Source organism: Rhinolophus sinicus, linkage group LG01, assembly GCF_036562045.2.
Source record: "Rhinolophus sinicus isolate RSC01 linkage group LG01, ASM3656204v1, whole genome shotgun sequence".
Classification (NCBI taxonomy): domain Eukaryota; kingdom Metazoa; phylum Chordata; class Mammalia; order Chiroptera; family Rhinolophidae; genus Rhinolophus; species Rhinolophus sinicus.
In genome coordinates, this window is record NC_133751.1 from 181,168,316 (window position 1) to 181,188,585 (window position 20,270).

The window sequence follows — 20,270 nt, forward strand, 5'->3', positions numbered from 1 at the left end:
ATGGTCCAGAATGCCATCTTGTTTCTGGGAGGCACTCCTGGTGCCCACTTGTCAGTTCTGACAGGAAACAGTATCTAACTCAGATGGTTCAAAAGACTTTAATGAAGGGACTATATGCTAAGCTATGAGCAGGATTGGGGCACCAACAAGGGATGCTGAAGTATCCAGGGACTAGCAACAGGGACAACCATTATCACTCCTAGGTCTGAAGGGGCAAGGAGAGAAAATAATATTACTGTTCTCAGAGAGGGTGAGGAGAGGCACCTCTACCTCAAAAGCTGTAGGTGTAGAGGGATTCTGCCCCTGCCAGATAATGTGGCTCAGAGTGGGCAGGGAGCAAAAAAAGGGAAGCGTCTAAACCTGCTTTCTTTCAGCCTCAGTGTACTGATGCCTCCTACTGGTGGAACCCTACCAGAGGCGAGTTTATAAGAGAGCTCTCAGGTGGTCTCATCTGTAGGAATTAGCTCTGATGGTCACAATATAGGCAGAGAATGGATCTGAGGGTATGGGGAGGAGGGAGGGAGAATGGAGAACAACTAGCACAGATGTTTCCATTTACAATTCTTTATTTTCAGTAAAATGGAGAGGACCTAATTGAGATGTGAAGGTGAGGCAACAGACCATTAAATATAATATAATGCTAGTTAATCATATTTTAATATATATAAATGATTTTCAGCCTGTATCTCAAAAGGACTGCAAAATATTGAATGATGTTGCTATAGCAATGTCCCATCTTGTTATTTATGTGAAAAAGGTTTTCCAGGGCTTACATTTATTATAACAAAAAAATGAATTGATAATGAATCCTGGCTAATTTTAGCAACAAATTTTCATTCATAAATACACAAACTAATTGAAAAAAATGCCCATCCATCTGAAGAGATGTATTTCCAATAGAATTCTGGTTATGTTTACTACTTTATCAAATTCTGTTAAGTACTCATTTTTTGATCACTTGTGTAACAAAACTGTAATAATGTGATCCTGAAGAAATATTTGTTTTAAAACTTTAAATGTTTTAAATTTTTAAATATTTAAATGTTTAAATCTTTTAAAATATTAAAAAATATTTAATAGGAGTTTTAGAGATACAGAATTGAAAAATATTTAAAAATTCAACAATTCAACATGTATACATGTTGAAGTATTACAGGTGATGAAAAAACTTTCAAGGATACAAATATGTTAGGATAAAACTCTGTGGGATAAATGAAATAGAAATAAGTTCAGAAAAAGAAACCATGGAAAATTTCCAGCTCTTCACAGGTTTATGTATTTTAAAAAAAATGTCTGATGATAGTCATCACAGCATTATGGTATTTAAATTCCTTTTTATACATGTAAAAGACAGATATAACTTTCAAAATGTGAATACTTACAATATAATTCTATAAGAAATTTAATCCTTTGAAGATAGAAATTTTAGATGTCACCACAAAAATGTGTGAAAGTATATAAATTGTTTTTCAAAAATACTTTTCAGGAAGATTTAGGCAAAAATTTGAAGAACACAAGAGGTCGTTGTATAGTTTTAGAGACTCAATCTCTAAACTACTGTGCCCTGTTCAACTTCTGTAATTTCTGTTTCTTTTTCATAGACCCTCAACTTCAGAGCGTCTCAGGCTATATATAGGTCAATTGATAAAAGGGGAGTGAGTCCACATATCCTGGAGGATTGGTGCCTAGGGTTACTGCTACATTATGCATTTAAAAACTGTTTTGAAAACCGATTTGGAACATGATTTTGATGAGAAATGTCTTAAAAATTCCAAAGATATTTAAAAATGAACTTTAGAAAGAAATCTGTACACAGAGAACTAGAATTAAAACTAGTTCTGCAAAATTAAATCTCAAATAGCAACGCTTTGATGCATTTACTATAGATGCCAAAAGATTCGCCATTTTCAGTATTTTACATGCATATTCATAAAATGAGTCATTTATCATAGAAGTTCTAAAATGCAATCTGGAATGATTTGCTAATTACCCTCCCCCCCTTTGGATACTTTATATTATTAACGCTATAAAATCTATAAACACTTTCAGGACGCTTTCACTAAAGGGAACGCCAGTAAGCAGCGGGCTTTGCCTTCCATTATCTATGTCAAAACTTCTGAGTCATGTGAAATAGAAGAGGGATCCTAATTAAGAACAACTAATGCTAAATGCTAAAGTAGATCCCACTTTTGCAGGAGCTGTGCCAAATAAAATATTGGATATTTGTGCTGAGTAAAATATCTAACCCTACAGGTAACTCTGTGTGGTATTATTTCCGCTGTTTGACACAAAAAGAAATGGAAGCTTAGAAAATTCAAGCAATTTACTGAACGTCTAGCGGAGCCAGGAAATCTTATCCACCACGAATGTCACGGAATCACATTTCCTAGCACTTAAAACATAAATTCTTTTGCCAAACAAGGAACACTTAAAGGTGCCTGGCTCTGACACTTCCCTGTTCAGGTTAGTTAGATCAGTGGTTTATCACTGCGTTTAACAGCTTTGTTAAAACACAGATTGCTGTTGCCCTCTCTCTCTCCTAGTGTCTGATTCTGAGGATCTGGTATGGGATGGAGAATCTGCATTTCCAGCAAGTTCCCCAGCAATGCTGCTGCTGCTAGTCCGGGAACCACATTGTGAGAGTCATTGCTTTACAAGTTTTAAATTTAAAGCCACTGGAAAAAGTGTTGGTCCCGGCAGAGCAATGATGGGGAGGAGCGATGATAACTCCTGGCATTTTTTAGAAGCCTGGGCTCTGTTTCTCCGGGCAACTCCGGCCCCAAATCGTGGGCGTATCCTGAAGTCTTGTCCACCGTAACCCCCGCTTCGGGGTGCGGCTCCCGCTGCGCAGCCGCTCCTCGGCGCTCCATTGCTCTCCCCCCAGCCCGGCCAGGCGTTGGCCACGCCCCTCGCGGTCCATTCGCTCGCTGTGCCGCTGGGCGCCTCTCCCACACGCTCATTCCTTAGGCCCGCCCAGGCCGAAGCGCTGCTGTCCGAGCCAGGGATCCGAGACGTGGCTCCGGGCGGAAGAACCATGTTGGACTTCGCAATCTTCGCCGTTACCTTCTTGCTGGCGTTGGTGGGAGCGGTACTCTACCTCTACCCGGTAACCGCCGTATGGGCCCTCAGGGCTCTGGCCGCCTCCCCAGCCTATATCTTGGCCACAAAGCTCTGCCCGCTACGGGCCGCAGGGGGGCGGGCCTGAGGGGAGGGTTCCGGGTCCTGTTCCCGCCCGCGCGGGGGCATCGATAGGAGCACGTGAGGGACGCGGCTGGCGCGCGCGACACCTGGTGCTCAGAGGCGAGCGTGCGGGCGGCACGACAACTACGCAGGTCCGGGAGGAGACGGGCGAGCGACTCAGCTGCCCGAGGAGCCGAGGAAAAGGCCGGCTGAGGGCTGTTCCTCGGGTCCCGCCTTTCCACGCCCAGCAACGTGCCCGTTACGGGGCGGGTCTCAAGTACTTTGGGTGGCTCTTTGGCAGTAACTGCCAAACCCAAATTCCATTTTCCAGTGTGTGTGGACGAAACTCCAGGGTGCTCCACTCCTTCCTTTCCCGAGGATTCTCCAAGCATTTTTTTGTGTCATCTCCCTTTCCATCTGTCTTCTGATCGGTTGTTACCGGAATTCAGAGTCCCGAAGGGCCTAACTGGTCTGCTCCTCGCACAGCTTCAGAGGCAAATGGAAGGAGCACTGTGCAGTTACATGTTATGTGTGAGCTGGTCTCGGTCACTCTGCTTTATCACTGAATCTCATTCTAGCCTTTCTCTACTTGCCTTGTCCTGAGAGGGTGGTTCTGAAAACAAAGGAGCAAGTGGTTGAGGAATCATCTTTAAGAAGTGCTCTTCTATAAAGCAAGGTAGTGGTTTTTTACAAAAAGGTGTGAAGTTGCCGAACACCATCAAATACATCACTGAGAATGACCAAATAGCTTCTTAAACACTTTCAGAGCTGGTAAATAGAGTGGAATATTACAACTACACAACCTGTGGTTTCCAGTATATCATATTTTCTGAGAAACCACATTTAGTGGCTCCAGGTCTTGAATTTTTGATAGTCTTTAAATGAGACTATGCTTTGATTAACTAATAGGAGCAACACTTTATTTTTTTCAACTAAATATGTGTCAGACACGGTTCCATATGCTGGGGATACAGCGATGAGCACCCAGACAGAAAATTCCTGACTCGTGGAATTTATATTCTAGTGGAGGGAAACAGGAAATATACAACAAATAACATTTAGTATGTTAGTGTTAAGTGTTATGGAGAAAAATAAAGTTGGGTGTAGGTAGGATTGTTACTTTTAAGTAGGTAGTCAAGAGATAAGGAGGCATTTGAGCAGAGACGTGGAGATGAAGGACCAAGCCATTCAGATATTTGAGAAAGCATTTCAGGCAGAGAAAGCAAATGCAAGCCGTCGGGGAAACCCTCCTGGTGTGTTCCCGGAAAACAAGAAGACCAGTGTGGCTGAAATGAAGAGATTAATCAGAAAGATAACGTCAGAATGATGGGAATGAAGGGCAGATTTTAGTTGTAGGCCATTTTGTGGACTTGGCTTTTACTCTGAGGGTCAAAAGCCACTGGAGGGTTTCAGCAGAAGGTGACATTTTAAATTAAGGAAGTTAATTTTTATTTTGTTCGTTAAATTTTAAGAATCATTTTGGCTGCTATGTTAAAAATAGACTTGTGGGCCTGAGGCAACGGTGGAAACTTGTAGAGTAGTTAGGAGGCTATTATAATGATTTTGGTAGAGATGGTGTTGGCTTGGACCAGGGCAGCAGAGTTGGTGGGAACTGATCCATTGTGAAGATAAAGCCAATGCGATTTCCCAATGGACTGAGTGTGAAATGTGAGCGAGACATCAAGGAAAACAGATTTTTTAGCCTGAGTAGCTGAAAGAATGGACTGATTCCAGGGAACACTAGTGTTTTGTTGTTGGTTTTTGTTTAGTTTTATTTTGGTGAAAAGTAGTGGGGATTTGTAGAGATGAGTTTGGGTTTCGATGTGTTACATTTGAGTGCCATTTAGATATCCAGGTGGAGATGCTAAGTGGATAATTGTGTATGTAAGTCTTGAGTTTAAGAAAAAGTCCAGGCCGGTGATAGAACTTGGGAGCTGTCAGTGTATAGAAATGGTAGTTAAAGCTAGGGGACTAGTGATCTCCCAGGGAGTGTAGATCCTGGCTGGATGGCTTCCTTCAGCGATATGAACTGTCTCTAAGATTGACAACACTGTTCAAGCTGGAAGATACTAAAGTTCTTAAACATGTACTTGCATTCAAGTCCTTTGTTGATGGCATCAACTTTTCTAAATACCAACTCTCCAACATGATTGCTATGGATGAAACCGCAGTGTTTATGGGCCAAGGATCTCAAACAACAATTGATCAGAGTGGTGCCTCGTCAATCTACATTCCCTCCATTGGTTACGAAAGTGCACGTGTTACCTGTATTTTGGCAATTTGTCTGGATGAAAAGAAAGCCCCACCTCTAATCATCACAAAGGGCAAGAAAGATAAGGTTGGATGTGTTTCAGGCATTTATGTTCTTGAAACTGAAAAAGCCTGGTGCACACAAGCAGTTGCAAGGAAGTGGGTTGATTTAATGCTTCCACTTGTTTTGCGAGGTGGCCAAAGAGGACTCCTCGTCTGGGATTCAGCTATCACTCACCACGCTCAAGACATGAAGAACTTCCTTGCAGAGAGAAGAATAGATCAAATAATGATTCCCATAGGAGTGACTGCCTATCTCCAGACTCTTGATATTGCAATAAATAAGCCATCCAAGGAGGATTTGCGCATGGAAATCAATGACTACATTGAAAATAGAATGGAGAGAAATCAGTGTGGAAACTGTGAAGCCTAGTCTGCAAGAGGTTGTGACTTGGGTGAAGAAATCATGGGATAAAACCACTGACAGCTGTGTTGCCAATGCACTGCGAGCAGGCTACAAGGACAAGTGCTCATTTAAGGAGAGCTCTATCGCTGGACATGAGAGATTGGGGCTAATGGTTCTACAGGAAATGGAGTTGTAAGAAATTCAAGCCGAAATTCGGGGTTTGGAGAATTATAATGATGTTCCAGAAGAAGATGACATGACTGTCTTTGAATAAATGTAGATTTTTGTACATGAATAAATATAGATTGTTGTATGTGAAAAAAATAAGACATCCCCTGAAAATAAGCCCTAATGGTCTTTTGGAGCAAAAATTAATATAAGACCTAATTTTATTTTCGGGGAAATACAGTATGTAAGGAACAATGTCATTATTTTTGATGGTCTCAAGGCAGATGGTAGTGGTGAGATCAAAATTATCGAGTAGATTGAAGTTTTGCTGGATCTTGCCAGGTGCATGCCAAACTTGGGATCCATCTCATCATTGACACTATTTGAGAGATGTGGATGGTAGTAAAGGGCAGGATAGCATTTAACCTGGGGTCCTGGGGCTCATCCTTCATTTCTGCTAATCAAGTGTGGAGGATGGTGTAGGAGCCACCTTATCCAGCATACAGAGGCTTCTTAGGCTCCCTCTTCGTGCTGTTGATGGGAAGCCAGGATTGGGGCAGTGAGGAAGGATTGTACTTAATATTTACACATCGTTAGAGCTTATTCACAATGACTTGCCATTAGTTTTTTTCAAATATTTTATCATTTCTGTCATAACGCAACTCAGTAAAATTGTCCCAGTATTCAAAGATGTCAGTTGTATTTTCTTTCCTGTGAAGATACACTTTCTGGAGTCCTCCGTCATCCTTTCCCAGTCAGTACTGGTTACCATCTCATTGTTCTTTTACTGCCATTTCTAACTTAGTTTGAAGTGTTACAAATTCTCAAAATATCAGACAAATCCATAACTAAATATAACCATAGAAAGCAAGAAGTCAAATATAATTGAGTTTTGGATTTTGTAGTAATTTGAATTTACTATCATTGTGGGTATTCTCTTCACCTGTATTGGATACCCTGTCTCCCGAGATTCCACTGAATTGGAAAACCATCATTTAAGATCCTGCAGATGTTTTGGTACAACACATCTGAGTTAGGAAATATATGTGTGATAATTCATTATACTAAACTGTTTTAATATTTTTCCTTAAGGCTTCTCGACAAGCTTCAGGAATTCCGGGGATTACTCCAACTGAAGAAAAGTGAGTATTTTTTTGGAATCAAGTAGAGTCAGCTCTTAATTTTTTGCTATCAAAACTAAACCATATTTTTAGATTACTCAGCTTATTTAATTCTTTTATTTACACTCAGCACACCTCTTGGCATACAACCTAAAATTTGTCAAGAACAGCAAAGAGGGCTATGTAAATCAAAATGTTTAATTGCTTTCACCCCTAGCCAGACAAAGTTGAAAATAGAAAGACAGGATTAAGATAGAAGAAGTAAAAAATTAACATAGCTGATCCGATGTTTTCCATCAGCCTGTGATGATGTTACGTTCATTGCTATCTTAAGAATGAGGTGCTGCCAAAATTGGATAGTTTTTTAGTATCTAAGTCAGAAGTTTCTTGTTTACCTTTTCTTACTTAGTTTGAAGTGTTACGAATTCTCAAAATATCAGATAAATCCATATCTAAATATAGCTATAGAAAGCAGAAGTCAAATATAATTGAGTTTTGGATTTTGCAGTAATTTGAATTTCATGTACCTTTGGTCTCATGTTTTGACACAGTTAATTCATAATCAACGATTGTTTTTCTGATTCTCCCAAGTTAAATTGATTGTTTAATCAAATGTTGGCCTTTTTTCAGAGATGGTAATCTTCCAGATATTGTGAACAGTGGAAGTTTGCATGAGTTCCTGGTTAATTTGCACGAGAGATATGGGCCTGTGGCCTCTTTCTGGTTTGGCAGACGCCTTGTGGTTAGTTTGGGCACTGTTGATGTACTGAAGCAACATATTAACCCCAATAAGACATGTAAGTTTAATTTTCTTTTTAATTAGCTGATCCGTATCTTTTAAGAAGAAATGTCTATAAATAAAGATCCATACATTGTTCTTGGATAGGAATAGCTAACATTAATGAATGCTTTATACTATATACCAGGCATTGTGCTGAAATCTTTATATTTATTAACTCATTTAAGAAACAGCATTGTAAAATGATTATTTTTTCTTCAGTTTATGTATATATATGTGTGTGTGCGTGCGTGTGTGTGTGTGTACAGAGGGTGCCAAAACTGTATATACATTTTAAGAAAGGAAAAAAAACTATTAAAATTGTAATAATATATGCTGATAACGAAAGATGAATATAAGTCATGTGTATACATTTTTTGGCACCCTCGAGGTATATAAATGTACATATATATATTTTATAAATATAGGTATATAAATACATATAAATATGTATATTTAGTGTGTGTGTGTGTGTGTGTGTATGTGTATATATATATATATATATATATATATATATATATATATATAACATATAAAATAAAAATCCCAATGTGAATTTTTTTGGAACCTGAAAAAATAGTTCTGGGGTACATCTGGAAGAGTAGAGGTACATGAGCAGCCGAGAAACATTTAGAAAAGAACATGAATGAGGGGACTACTTGTAACATCAGATAGAACAGTGTATTGTAAAACTGGATTAATTTAAAGAGTCTTGTACTGTGATTCACTCACAGTAGTCCATTAGACAAACCAAGTATATATGGTAAAGATAACATTTTATGGTAAGGGGATAAGGAAATAAATGGTACTGGGAAAACTGGTAAGCTATTTGGGGAAAATAAATCTGAATCCCTGCCTTACTCTTTATATCAAAATAAATTCCAAATGACTAAAATAAAAGTAATAGAAAACATGGATAATACTAAATTTTTTGAGGGGGTTTGTCCATAAACCTTTTCTTACTATGATACGAGATCTAGGAGACATCAAGCACAAGATTGGTGAATCTGCCTACATAAAAATGAAAAATTTCAGTACAATAAAAATACCTTGAAAAAGGTTAAAAAACAGAGATAGGAAGACGTTGGCCACTCATTACTATACATAATGCATAGTAATTGATGACGATATTTCTGTAAAATAAAAAGGTACAATGAAAAAGTTTAAAAGATGGGAAAACTTTCCCACCCATATATATAAAATAAATAAAAACTAATAAGAAAACAAAAATAAAATGCAATTGTAGAAAAATGGCCAAAAACAAGGAAATTAAGAAAGAAGAAATACAAAAGTAAATGAAAAGATTTCAACCTCATTAGTAATCAGGTGTGCAAAGAAAAATGAAATTTTTACCTTTTTTTACTAAAGAGATGAAAAATATTAGCAAAACTCATTGTTGATGAAGGAATAGAGAAACATAAAGTATAAATGTTTTACAAACTTTCTGGCGAGAAAGTTGACAATGACCTTTGACTTAGCAATGACATCTTCAGGAATTTATCATGAATTGATAATCACACAAATGAGAAAAGCCATGTTACGCTATTTATAATAAAAATTTGAATCACAAATATTTATCAATGGCTGCATAAGAGAATACTTTCAGGCCTTAATAAGATGATATAGATTTATTTTGTTTAGTAAATATTTGTATGGCAATTATTATATGCAAGCACTTCTAAACCCTTTATAAATATTAACTCATTTAATCCTCATAACAACTGTATGAAGTAGGTATTATGGTTGTCCCCTATTTAACAGAAGGCAGAATTGAAGAACTGAGAGGTTAAGTTATTCGCCCAAGGTCACACTCCTCATTTAAGAGGAAGCTAGGACTTGAAGCTAGGCATTCTGGCCTGAGTTCATTTTATTAACCACTAAGCTTTCCACACATAGAAAGATGGCTCTGTCAGGAGATAACAATGATGAGTAAAACGAGATGGCCTCTTCTCCTATGGTTTATAGCTTAGTGTTGGAGAGTGGGGGAAACATAAAATAGTATTCAAATGATCGCACTAATGAATCGGGAAAAGTGCTCTGAAAGAAGGAACTGTAGCTCTTTGTGAAATCTGACAGATTTTTCTGTCTTTCTCACTCTGTTAAGAAATGTTAACAGCTATAAAAAAAAAAGAAATCTCTAAAATGTTTAACAATGAGTATCTCTCTGGTAAGATTTAGATGAATTTTACTTTCTTCTTTGTGTTGTTTTAATTGTCCACAATGACATTATATTTTACTGTGTTGTTTTAATTGTCCACAATGACATTATATTTTGCATGTGAAAACAATATACTCATTAAACAAACACTTCAAATAGTGAAGGAGAAAAGAAATTTTTGAACTCAGCTAAATAATTTTAACTGTAATACTTGATAATTATATACAAAAATCAATTTTGCTTTAAAATTATTGAAATGAGCTTTTTTTAAACAAAGATATTGTTGTCATGTAGGTTGAAAATTTATGCAAGTGTTAATGATTTATAGTAGAATTCCCAATCGGGATATTGTATTCTTCCCAATTTTTATTGCTTCTTGAACAGTTCATATTTAGAAAAGACATTTAAGGAAGCTGTGCAAAAAAAGTTGCCATGATCTCAGCTACAATTCCATACCTCCCTGATCTCTATATTCTTTTGCTGGAGATTTTTTTTTGGCGACTGACTTAGAAATTTTTAATTTCTCTGTTTCAGCTGACCCTTTTGAAACCATGCTAAAGTCATTATTAAGGTATCAATCTGGTGGTGGGACTGTGAGTGAAAACCACACAAGGAAAAAATTGTATGAAAATGGTGTGACTAATTCTCTGCAGAGTAATTTTGCTCTTCTGCTAAAGGTAAGGTGATAAGTAGCTTGGCCTGAAGTTCTACAGTACAGATAATAGTCATTTGTGACCATTGGTGTCTTGTCTTGTCTTTGCTATTCTTTTCATACTTGTCTTTCTACAATGATTTTTATTTTCCTGAAATTCTAAAACAAAGCTATAAACCAAACCAAAACAAAACGAAAATCCTAGACTCCCTGTATACATTGGAAGGATAGGAGTGAAAAGAATCTGAAATTTTTTTTATGTCAGTAGATTTGTCCCTTGTTTTCAAGCCAGATTAAACCAGTGTTTCCCAAAACATGGTCTGAGCTCACCTGAAATACTTCTCTTGTTAACAGTGCAGATTAGTTGGCCTCTGCTTGGACACACTGAATCACTGTGGGGGACCTGACATTTTTAGGAAGCTCCACAAATGATTTACAAAGTTTGAGAACAACACTAATTAATACCATTTCTTTTTTGTCCCTAATGATCCTTAGCTGAGTCCTGTGTGCTCCCTGACAGTTGTCTGTATTCTCCATAGGACTGTTCTAAACATTCACCCTTCACGTAGCATTGCCGGTCCTACCCAGCCCCTTTGCTCACTGTAGATGTCCTTGCCTCCTGCTTTGCTGAGACTATAGAGTCCCTTATGTGTGAGCTTTCTCAGTGTCCTTCCCCCACCAGCAAACTCTGTCCCATCTCAATCCCTGTTCTTTCTTTTCATTTTAAATCTTAAGAACCCTTTATTCTGCCCAAAGCTAGTCCACCCATTTAAATATAATGTATTTATATTTAATGTATTAAATATAATGTGCCCTTCAAATATAATGTAATTTATAAAAGTAATATGTGGTTGCTATAGCAAACATGGACAGTCTAACAGTATAAAGAAATCACCCATAATTTCCATATATATATAAATATATATATATGATTGATAGCATACCGTATGTAGAATTTTATGTCCTTTTTCACTTTAAAACATATCATAAACATTTTATCCTGTCATTAAAATTTGTGCAAAAAACTAAAATTAGGCTTACTTTTTTCTAATACTCATTTTCCAAGATACGGAAAAACTTAGAAAAGTTCTAAGGAAAAAAATAAACATTTTTAATAATGTGCATTACCGAGTGATAACCATGTTTAATATTTGAAAATACTTTCTATCATTTCAGTCTTTTCTATGCGCAATAGAATTTTATCAGCATTATACTGTATGGATAATTTTAGACTCTGCATTTTGACTTACATTATTTTGTAAGCATTTTTATAATACTAATTATGTTTGAAGATTACATTTGAGAGGAGTCTTTAATGTCAGTTTTACCTCCTAAATATCTTTCAAATTGGCCTTCTCTCCACTAGCACTGTCATCACCTTAATTTAAGCTTCTGTCATCTTACCTGGATTGCTTGTTTCTCCACCTTCTCTCTGCCCTTCTCCCCGCATCTGTTTTCTACCTTCTGCAGGGATTATTAAACTTATTTTATGACATGTATCTCTTGGCAGTTTGGTGAAACTTACGGACTTCTGAGAATAATATTTTTAAATGTGTAAATACAAAGGATACCAATATAGTTATCAAAATATTATTTTAAAAAACTTGTGTAATATATGTGGTTCGTTATTAATGCATTAAATAACAAGATCTAGCAATGTTTTAAAAACGTCCATGATTTTAAAGTAATGATGTTATGAGGGATAAAATCATCATTTTGAGCTTTTTGTAGTAACTGTAATATGATATGAACATATTTGAGATTTTTATTGGTGACAAAGTCAAAGGGCCTATTCATAATCGAAGGAAGTGCTAAATTTTATTTAGTGGTTAGTGAAAAATAAAGATGTTTTCCCCCCTCATTGAAATCCATGCAATTCTGGATTCTATGCCTAGACCCTTTGGTATCTGTGGACTTGAAGTTCAGAACCCCTGAGAATAGATACTTTAAAAATGCAGTTCTTATTTCATCACTCCCTTGATCAAAAACTTTTCCTGAAAGGTTTGTTCCTGGGACAAACTCCAAAATGTTTGTTAAAGGCCGCATGTGATTTAACCTGCCTGCTTTTCCAGCCTTTTTTCCCACATTCTCTTTTGTGCTTATACTCTAGCCACACTGGTTTTCTGTTCTATACTGTACCTCGTTCTCTCCAGTCTCAGGCCTCTATATTTTATTCCCATTGACTGAATTGTCTCCCTAGCCATCCATGCATTTACTTAATGTATGTTCATTCTTAGCTTGTAGTTTAAATGTCACTTCCACAGGGAAACCATCTCTGATCATCCCACTGTCCCTAGATAAGTCCCCGTTTACAGGCTGTCATAACATGCTATACATTTCCTTCACAACACTTCCCAGTTTGTCATTATGTTTTGTGTAATTCTCTGAATGTGTGTCTCCTAAGCTGTGTGTTCCATGAAGGGAGGAACTCTTCTTTTTTGATTACTACTGTACACTTGGCTTTTTTTTTTTTTTTTTTTTTTTAGTTGCAGGGGGGTGTGCCCACCATCCCTTGCAGGAGTTGAGGAATTGAACTGGCAACCTTGTAGTTGAGAGCCCACCGGCCCATGTGGGAATCGAACCGGCAGCCTTTGGAGCCAGGAGCACGGAGCTCTAACCGCCTGAGCCACCGGGCCGGCCCCTACACTTGGCTTTTGGTGTAGAATAGGCCTTCAGTAAATATTTATTAAATCAGTGAATGACCAACTTAAATTCCGCAATTCTTGGTCTCCTCTCTCATGTCTATGGGTCTATTCTTGCTATTTCCTCCCTGGAAACATTTTTCCCTCCTTGCCTGGCTAAATCCTACTCCAATCCCAGTTTAGTTATGTACCTTTCCCCATGCACCCTTTCTAAACTGCCATAACAGCTTGGGGGGTATGCTTACATAACAATTAAATCCATTTTCTTATCTCTCATCCTTTTTAGATGGTGTTTTTCTTTCCCTTTTCCCTAATCTCTGTACTTCAAAGCTGTTTATTTTGTTCGATGTTTAATGTAGCTGCATAGGAAATAGATTATGGTGTAGTGCAAAGACTATTAAGCTTGGGCAAGAGGCTCTGAATCTTGCTTCTATCATTTAATATCTACTTGATCATTTGTGTATCACTTGGCTTTTGTGAGCTTTTATTTCCCCATCTTAAACTGAGGATAATATTCACATTACAAATTTGCTGTCAGGATTATATGAGATAATGATGTAAAACAGTAAAACCTATCAATACACTTAACTACCCAAGAAATACCTTTCCTTCACCTTTGCTTGAGAAAGATTTTCCTGACATTTGTTTGCTGCTTCCCTCCTCACATTCTTCTGTTAACATTTCTCCTTGCTTATATTTTTCCTGCTCTTCTCAAAGCATACCTCCTCATTAATATTTCCAACTTGGCTGAGTCATTCCTTTTTCATGGAGAGTTTCTATAGTTGATGGGCCTGTATCTGTCTCATTTGGAGAGTTGCATAGAAGTCCTTTCTATTCTATAGAGATTAAACCCACATTCAATCACAAGTGCATAAACATCCTCCCCTTACTCTCTCATTATATAAAAGTAAATAATTTTAAAAATCATGGAAAGTTGAAAGCAACAAAAATAGAATAGTGTAGTGACAATCCATGTCCTCGTCACCAAACTTTAACAGTTATCAAATTAGACTCAATCTTATTTTATCTGTAACCCTACTTACTTCCCCTCTCCTCTCTGGAGTACTTTAAAGCAAATTCCAGACATCATACCAATGAGGACGTGCTTTTAAACGTTCCTAACAGCGTTTGGCATATAATAGCCACTTGGTCAGTTTTATTTTTTTTTCCTTCTTATCCTCTATAACTTTATTCATTCCTCCTAAAATTATTCTGACTGTGCATTCATTATAAGCATTTTTGTAACTTTTTTGAATTACAGAATACTTGATAGCTCGTAAAAAGATGCCATATTGACTATCGTCCTATAATATCCACTTTTTAAAAATTACATTTGGTAAATGCTTAATGCCATTTTTTCCTTATTGGAGTTCTATGTAAAACTCACACTTTCCATTCAAGACTTCAGATTGGCTTGCTGAGTCTACCAGAAGCATTAATTGGCTCCTCTATGCATCATTTATCTTCTAAAAACAGACCAGACAGGCCTTTAACCATGGCTGGCTGGTGATTAGTTTCTCTCCTTTCCAGTTCCCATTTCTAACTGATAGCCATTATTCACAGGGACGTCAGGAGACTTGTATACCAAATTCCCACCCTCTCATTGTTATTCTTGTTTTGTATCTCAAGGTTTTTGTATTGGTTATGCTCACGTCATGTTTCTGAATCTCTCAGGTTGACTGTTTCGCTTGTCATAACTGTTCCCGTCTCCCCTCATTGTCCTCCCTGAAAGCAGTTGTGTTGCCTTTCTCTGAGCATTCACCAGTCAGAATCCTCTTTTCTATTTTGTTTAAACACCAGTCTTTTGAAAGAATCTTTTGTATTTAATTGTATGTCTTCAGGGAATTTTGCCCATTTCTCTTTGCTTTGCGTTCCTAATACCATTTTATTCAGTAATATTTATTGTTAAAAGCCTTAATTATTCTTTCTTTTCTGATTCAAACTAAGTAATTCTAACTTCTTTAATCTCTTATAATAGGCTCTATTTCCCAAACTTTCAGTCTTTTTTGCTGTTGTTCAGTATTCCATTTTTTTCTCCTCCTTTTTGAACAAAGGCAAATCAAGGTGGAAAATTATTTCTCAATTTTCATGTTTCTTGTCATCATATTTTCAAGCTTTGGTGCATAGCCTCGATGCATAATGTGAGAAATGTATTTCAGATTTTTATTGTCAAACCCATAGCCCAAGCCAGTTTCTTAGCTTAGGCATTAGTCAGAAAGACCAAATAAATGTTTAATCAGCGAGAATGTGACTGAAGAGTGCTGCTGTCAGAGCATTCTTCTCTTCTCTGACAATGGTTTTCTTTAAGTGACTAGTGCTGTTTACCAGAGTTATCACCCCAAAATAAGTTGTATAATTCTTATTGACACAATAAACCTTTTGCCTTTTTTTTTTTGTCCAGATCTGCGTTCTGTGTTCTGATATTTCTCTAATCCTCTCAAACCTCATGCTATGAGTTCTGAGTCCTTCCTACTCTGACCGTCTCTGTTCCAGAGCTGAATGTAAACCTCCACTTTAATTCTGTGAGTGTAACTTCTCGCTTCTGTGTGCTTCAGTACAATATTATCCAGTGACTTTTGGGTTAAATTCTGATTTAACAAGTATTTCTGGATTTCAGAATTTGTGACCATTGTCCAGAATCCTTTTAATTGACAGCTTAGTAATACTATTAATAGCCAAAATTATTGAGTTCATTGGTTAATAGCTTGTATGAACTCATGTAATCCTCACAAGAACTTTATAGATATACATTGTTATTTCTCTCTTTTCCCAGATGAAGAAACTAAAGCACAGAGTAGTTAAGTAACTTATCCAAGTAAATAGTAGGACTAGGATTTGATGCCAGTCGGTCTGGCATATTGCTTCTCTATAGCTTGGTTCTGTTACCCTGGCATGTAGTTTTGCTTAACTAGTTTTTTTTTCTGTTTAAATCTTTTTTGAGTATTGCAGTCACAATATTATCATGATGCAAGATAGAACTGAAAATGCTTCTCTGAAATTCTAATATTTTCACAATTATTACTGAATAATTACCTAAAGACTTTTTTCAAAAAGAAACCTTGTGTTCTTTTAGAACAACTGATATGTACTCCAAAATCTTATCTGTTGAATTGTAAGTCTGCTTGTAGGTAGATTTTAACTCAAGACTTATTTTTCTTTAATATAATTTTTTATTAGTTGAAATTAGCATGGTATTTTAATGTAAAAGTCCTGAAGAAGTCTGTAAGTTATATTGTGTATCATATGTCCTGAATAATCTGTCCTTATTCAAGACACATGATAAGATTGATAGCATACATTTTTTTGGTCTTTACAGTTTATAAATCATATATATATATATATGTGTGTGTGTATATATATATATATATATATATATATATATATATCCATATGTATAATTTATGTCATGTAAATATGGCTGGTAAAAGAATATCCCAGCATAGACAGATTCGTATTATTCAACAGGGTAATTCTGTCTTTCATGTAAATGTTCATGTATCACACGTGACAAAATTGGAAAGGATATTCTAAAAAGAAGTCTATTAGGAGGAAAGCATTTATTATAGATTGGACATTTCTATCCATAAGTCAATATGTAACACTGAACTATCAAACACAGCGCATCAACAAATTGTTAGAATTCCCACCTAATATAATCTAGTCAAGATTCATGAACTAAGAGATTCCCATAATCCTCTAACAGATGTACTAGATATGTGCCTAGAGAAAAATCCTTCATGAATCACTTATATTTGCATTGATTCATAGAGTATTGTACAAAACAAATGGATTAAGCCATGAGCAAATAACTGCAGTTACGTGATACAAGGGACAGTATTAGTAACAAAAGTTTATGGTCATAGTTTAATGGTCAGCTGGTATTTCCACAGGTTTACCTTACACACTTGGAACCAACAAAGGAAAAAAAGAAGAAATATAAATGAAAAAATACTCTCACAGTATTTGCAGATTGGTTTTGCATTGGGGTCCTCCTTTAACACTTACCCAGGCCTTATACAACTCTACCTTAGCTTTTACTTTCTACTTGGATGGAGCTAGAAGACCTGCCAGATATGAAAACGTAGTCTTCTCAGGCCTTTTAGGAGCATGTGTCCTGACCTTGGGTATGTGCATGGCTTTCTTAATTTCCCTGGTATATGCAGAAGCTTTAGAAAGCTCTTCCTCCCACATTTATCTCTTCTTGCAACCTCTTCCTTTCTGGGCTTCTTGGTCTGTTTATTGTTTGTCCTAAATGTTGTGCCTTGCTCCAGCTGTTATGGCCAGTACTGTGCCTTTAGATGTTTTTAGCAGAAGCCACCCAGGAACCTATCCTAGCTCTGCGAATGCTCAGAGTTGGACAAAACAAAGGGAAGCCTTTGCATCAGTCTTTGATGGGAGCTGCCAGACAGGTTGATACAACCACAGTTGTTTGAGAATAATGTCTGTATTACTTGCTAGCAAAATGCACCAGGAGTATGGGCTGCTGCTTTCATAGATGCTGCCTATCTGGGGTGTGGGCGTGGTAGGCAGGTTGTTTAAAATGCCACAGTGCTTTCTTACACAAAGCAGCAGCAGCTTTCTTCACCATGCCTTCCCCTGGTTGTTGTGTTTTTTACTGTATTCCAGAGTTTTTCAGAAGTTGATTCTGACAGTTTTTGAGAGCTCATTATACTTGCTTTTGGGGAGGGATAGGGTCTAGGGATTACCTACTCTTCTGTTTTGGGTGATGATTTTGGTGACTAGTGGTGATGGTGCTTTTAATGATGTTCCAAAGGTGTCAGTTCTCTCTGTTGTCTGCAGTGCTGTTGGCTTTTGGCTACCATGCTACTGAGGTGAGGAGAGAAAGGAGATGTAAATAACCTTAAGTTACAACATCACAGACCCCACTGTCTCACTGAGGTTCAGTTGTTTTTGTTGGATACACACTTCTCAGTGGATATTGGGCTTTGGCTAATTGCCAAAGTGTCGAAATGGTTGATTTTAGTTGTTTAGTTATTTTGCACATATTTTCAGTGTTTTAGAGGGAGAATGGGATCACCAAGATCCTTACTCCACCATTCTGGAAACCAGTCTCTCATCCAGAGCATTTTGAGAGAATAGTAATGGGAAACATTATAAAGATACAATAAAATTTCAAAATTATGATGATGGCTTGTGTCTTGATCAAGAAGACAATGTCAAGAAATAGTTTCAAATTCATACCGGAATTCAATGTTTAGTAAATCACTTTAATGAGTGGCATTTCAAATAGGTGGAAAAAAGACACATACTTAATGGTGAGACAACAATGTAACAATTTGTAAAAATTAAATGAACAAATAAATCAATGAAATGCACACTTTATACCCAAGTAAATTCTACTTTAAGGGTAAGGGTCAATGTAAAGGCTCAGCATTGACTTGTGGTGCTTGGAATAAATTCAAACAAATATCTCAACACTAAGGCTGTAAATCATGAGGGTGTCACATGGGTTGGGCCTGACAATTTTAAAAGGCCTGTGTAGGATTAGACGTTAAGGAGTAGACTGAGTGATGAAGAAGGTACAGTGTTGCAGTTCAGTACCTACGTGGGTGAACACTGACACCAGTTGGGCTTCCCGTGTGTGCACGAAGCTGGATGGTTGCAAGTTACGTCCTTTTCCTAGAATTGTTTTGAGGCAAAAATCCCATGCTTATTAAGAAAAATGATGTTTTCTGAAACGAACAAATTCTGATGTTTAGAAAAAGGAAATCTTACGGATTTATCTTGCATCTATTAATATGTTTTATTTTTTTCTACAAGAAAGCTTTTTTCCACCGCAGTGTTTACCTTTCTATTTGGAACTTGCATCATTACCTATAAGACAAATTTATATTGGCTCTTCTGTTTTCACCTAATAATAGCCTTGCTTTAATGGTTTGTTTCCAAAATCATTTTACTTTTTAGTATAAAGGAAACTATGTGGTTTCTATAACAACTACAGGGTTATAGCCTTTTAAAATATGTGGAATTATTTTGTTAGTAATATGAAAGTATTTTTTAAAATTATATAGTTATGTTCTAGTTTAATCATTATCTTCTTGTTTCCTTCAAACTTCATCCAAGTCTCAGAGTTCTTTTCAAGTATATTAACTGCCTCAATTCATTAATGTTGGTACTGCGGAATCATTAAGGCTTCCTTTCCCCTTTTTCAAAAAAAGGTGTTATATTCCATATACTTCACTTTAAGTAGGTGTAAACCTGTGTAGTGCTAATCTTTTCATTTTGAATATTTATTCTGTTTCTCAGAAAATTAATTTTAATCCTTTATATTGTGACAAAACTTTCATGGAGTTAATAGGGGAACAGAGCTTAAATTTGAGTTCCTAACATGAGAGGGACTTTATATATATATATTACCTCACAAAACCCTTACACATTATGTGACATGGGTATAATTATCCCCATCACATCAACCACTCAAGGTAGGAGATGTCATCCCCTTTTAATTGTTGAGACACCCAAACCTTGGAAAAGTTAAATTGCTCAAAGTCACATTACTTTTAAGTGACAGAACAAGAAGTAAAACCAAAGTTTTTCTGACTCTAAAGCTTTTGATATTTTTCCTGCACATTGTTTTTATTCCACAAGGGATTTGATAAATACTTGTTGGATGAAGAAATGACAGAGACTGAGAATTTTCTGTTACTAAAGCATATCTAAGACTTTAACATATTCATGTATTTATTGATTGTTTACTATATCACAAGCATTCTGTGGTGGACCTTTACTATTTTTAATTAGATACTAAGATTTTAGTCTCTTAATTTCCATTAGGTTTAAGGTTTTACCAGCCTTTGAACTTTTAATTTATATTTTGTTTTTATTGTTGTGGTTGTCATTCTATTTGTTTTGCAGATCAGCCCTTTGACAGAATCTGAGCTTGAACCATTGAGG

General features: G+C 36.5%; 1 protein-coding gene across 4 annotated transcripts in view; it reads left to right on the forward strand.

Moving 5' to 3' along the window:
• Positions 1–2,947: 2,947 nt before the first annotated feature.
• The window catches only part of CYP20A1 (cytochrome P450 family 20 subfamily A member 1), a 59,865-nt gene continuing 42,542 nt past the window's right edge, over positions 2,948–20,270 (forward strand). For 2 of the 4 annotated variants that reach the window (XM_074340479.1, XM_074340472.1), the window contains exons 1-5: positions 2,948–3,106; positions 7,097–7,146; positions 7,756–7,922; positions 10,596–10,738; positions 20,232–20,270. In XM_074340479.1, coding sequence (XP_074196580.1) covers positions 3,035–3,106; positions 7,097–7,146; positions 7,756–7,922; positions 10,596–10,738; positions 20,232–20,270 — 471 coding nt within the window. In that variant the 5' untranslated portion in view covers positions 2,948–3,034. Of the gene's footprint in view, positions 3,107–7,096; positions 7,147–7,755; positions 7,923–10,595; positions 10,739–15,787; positions 15,878–20,231 lie in introns of those variants that run through there. The other 2 variants (XM_019726861.2, XM_074340484.1) reach the window with 2 other exon arrangements.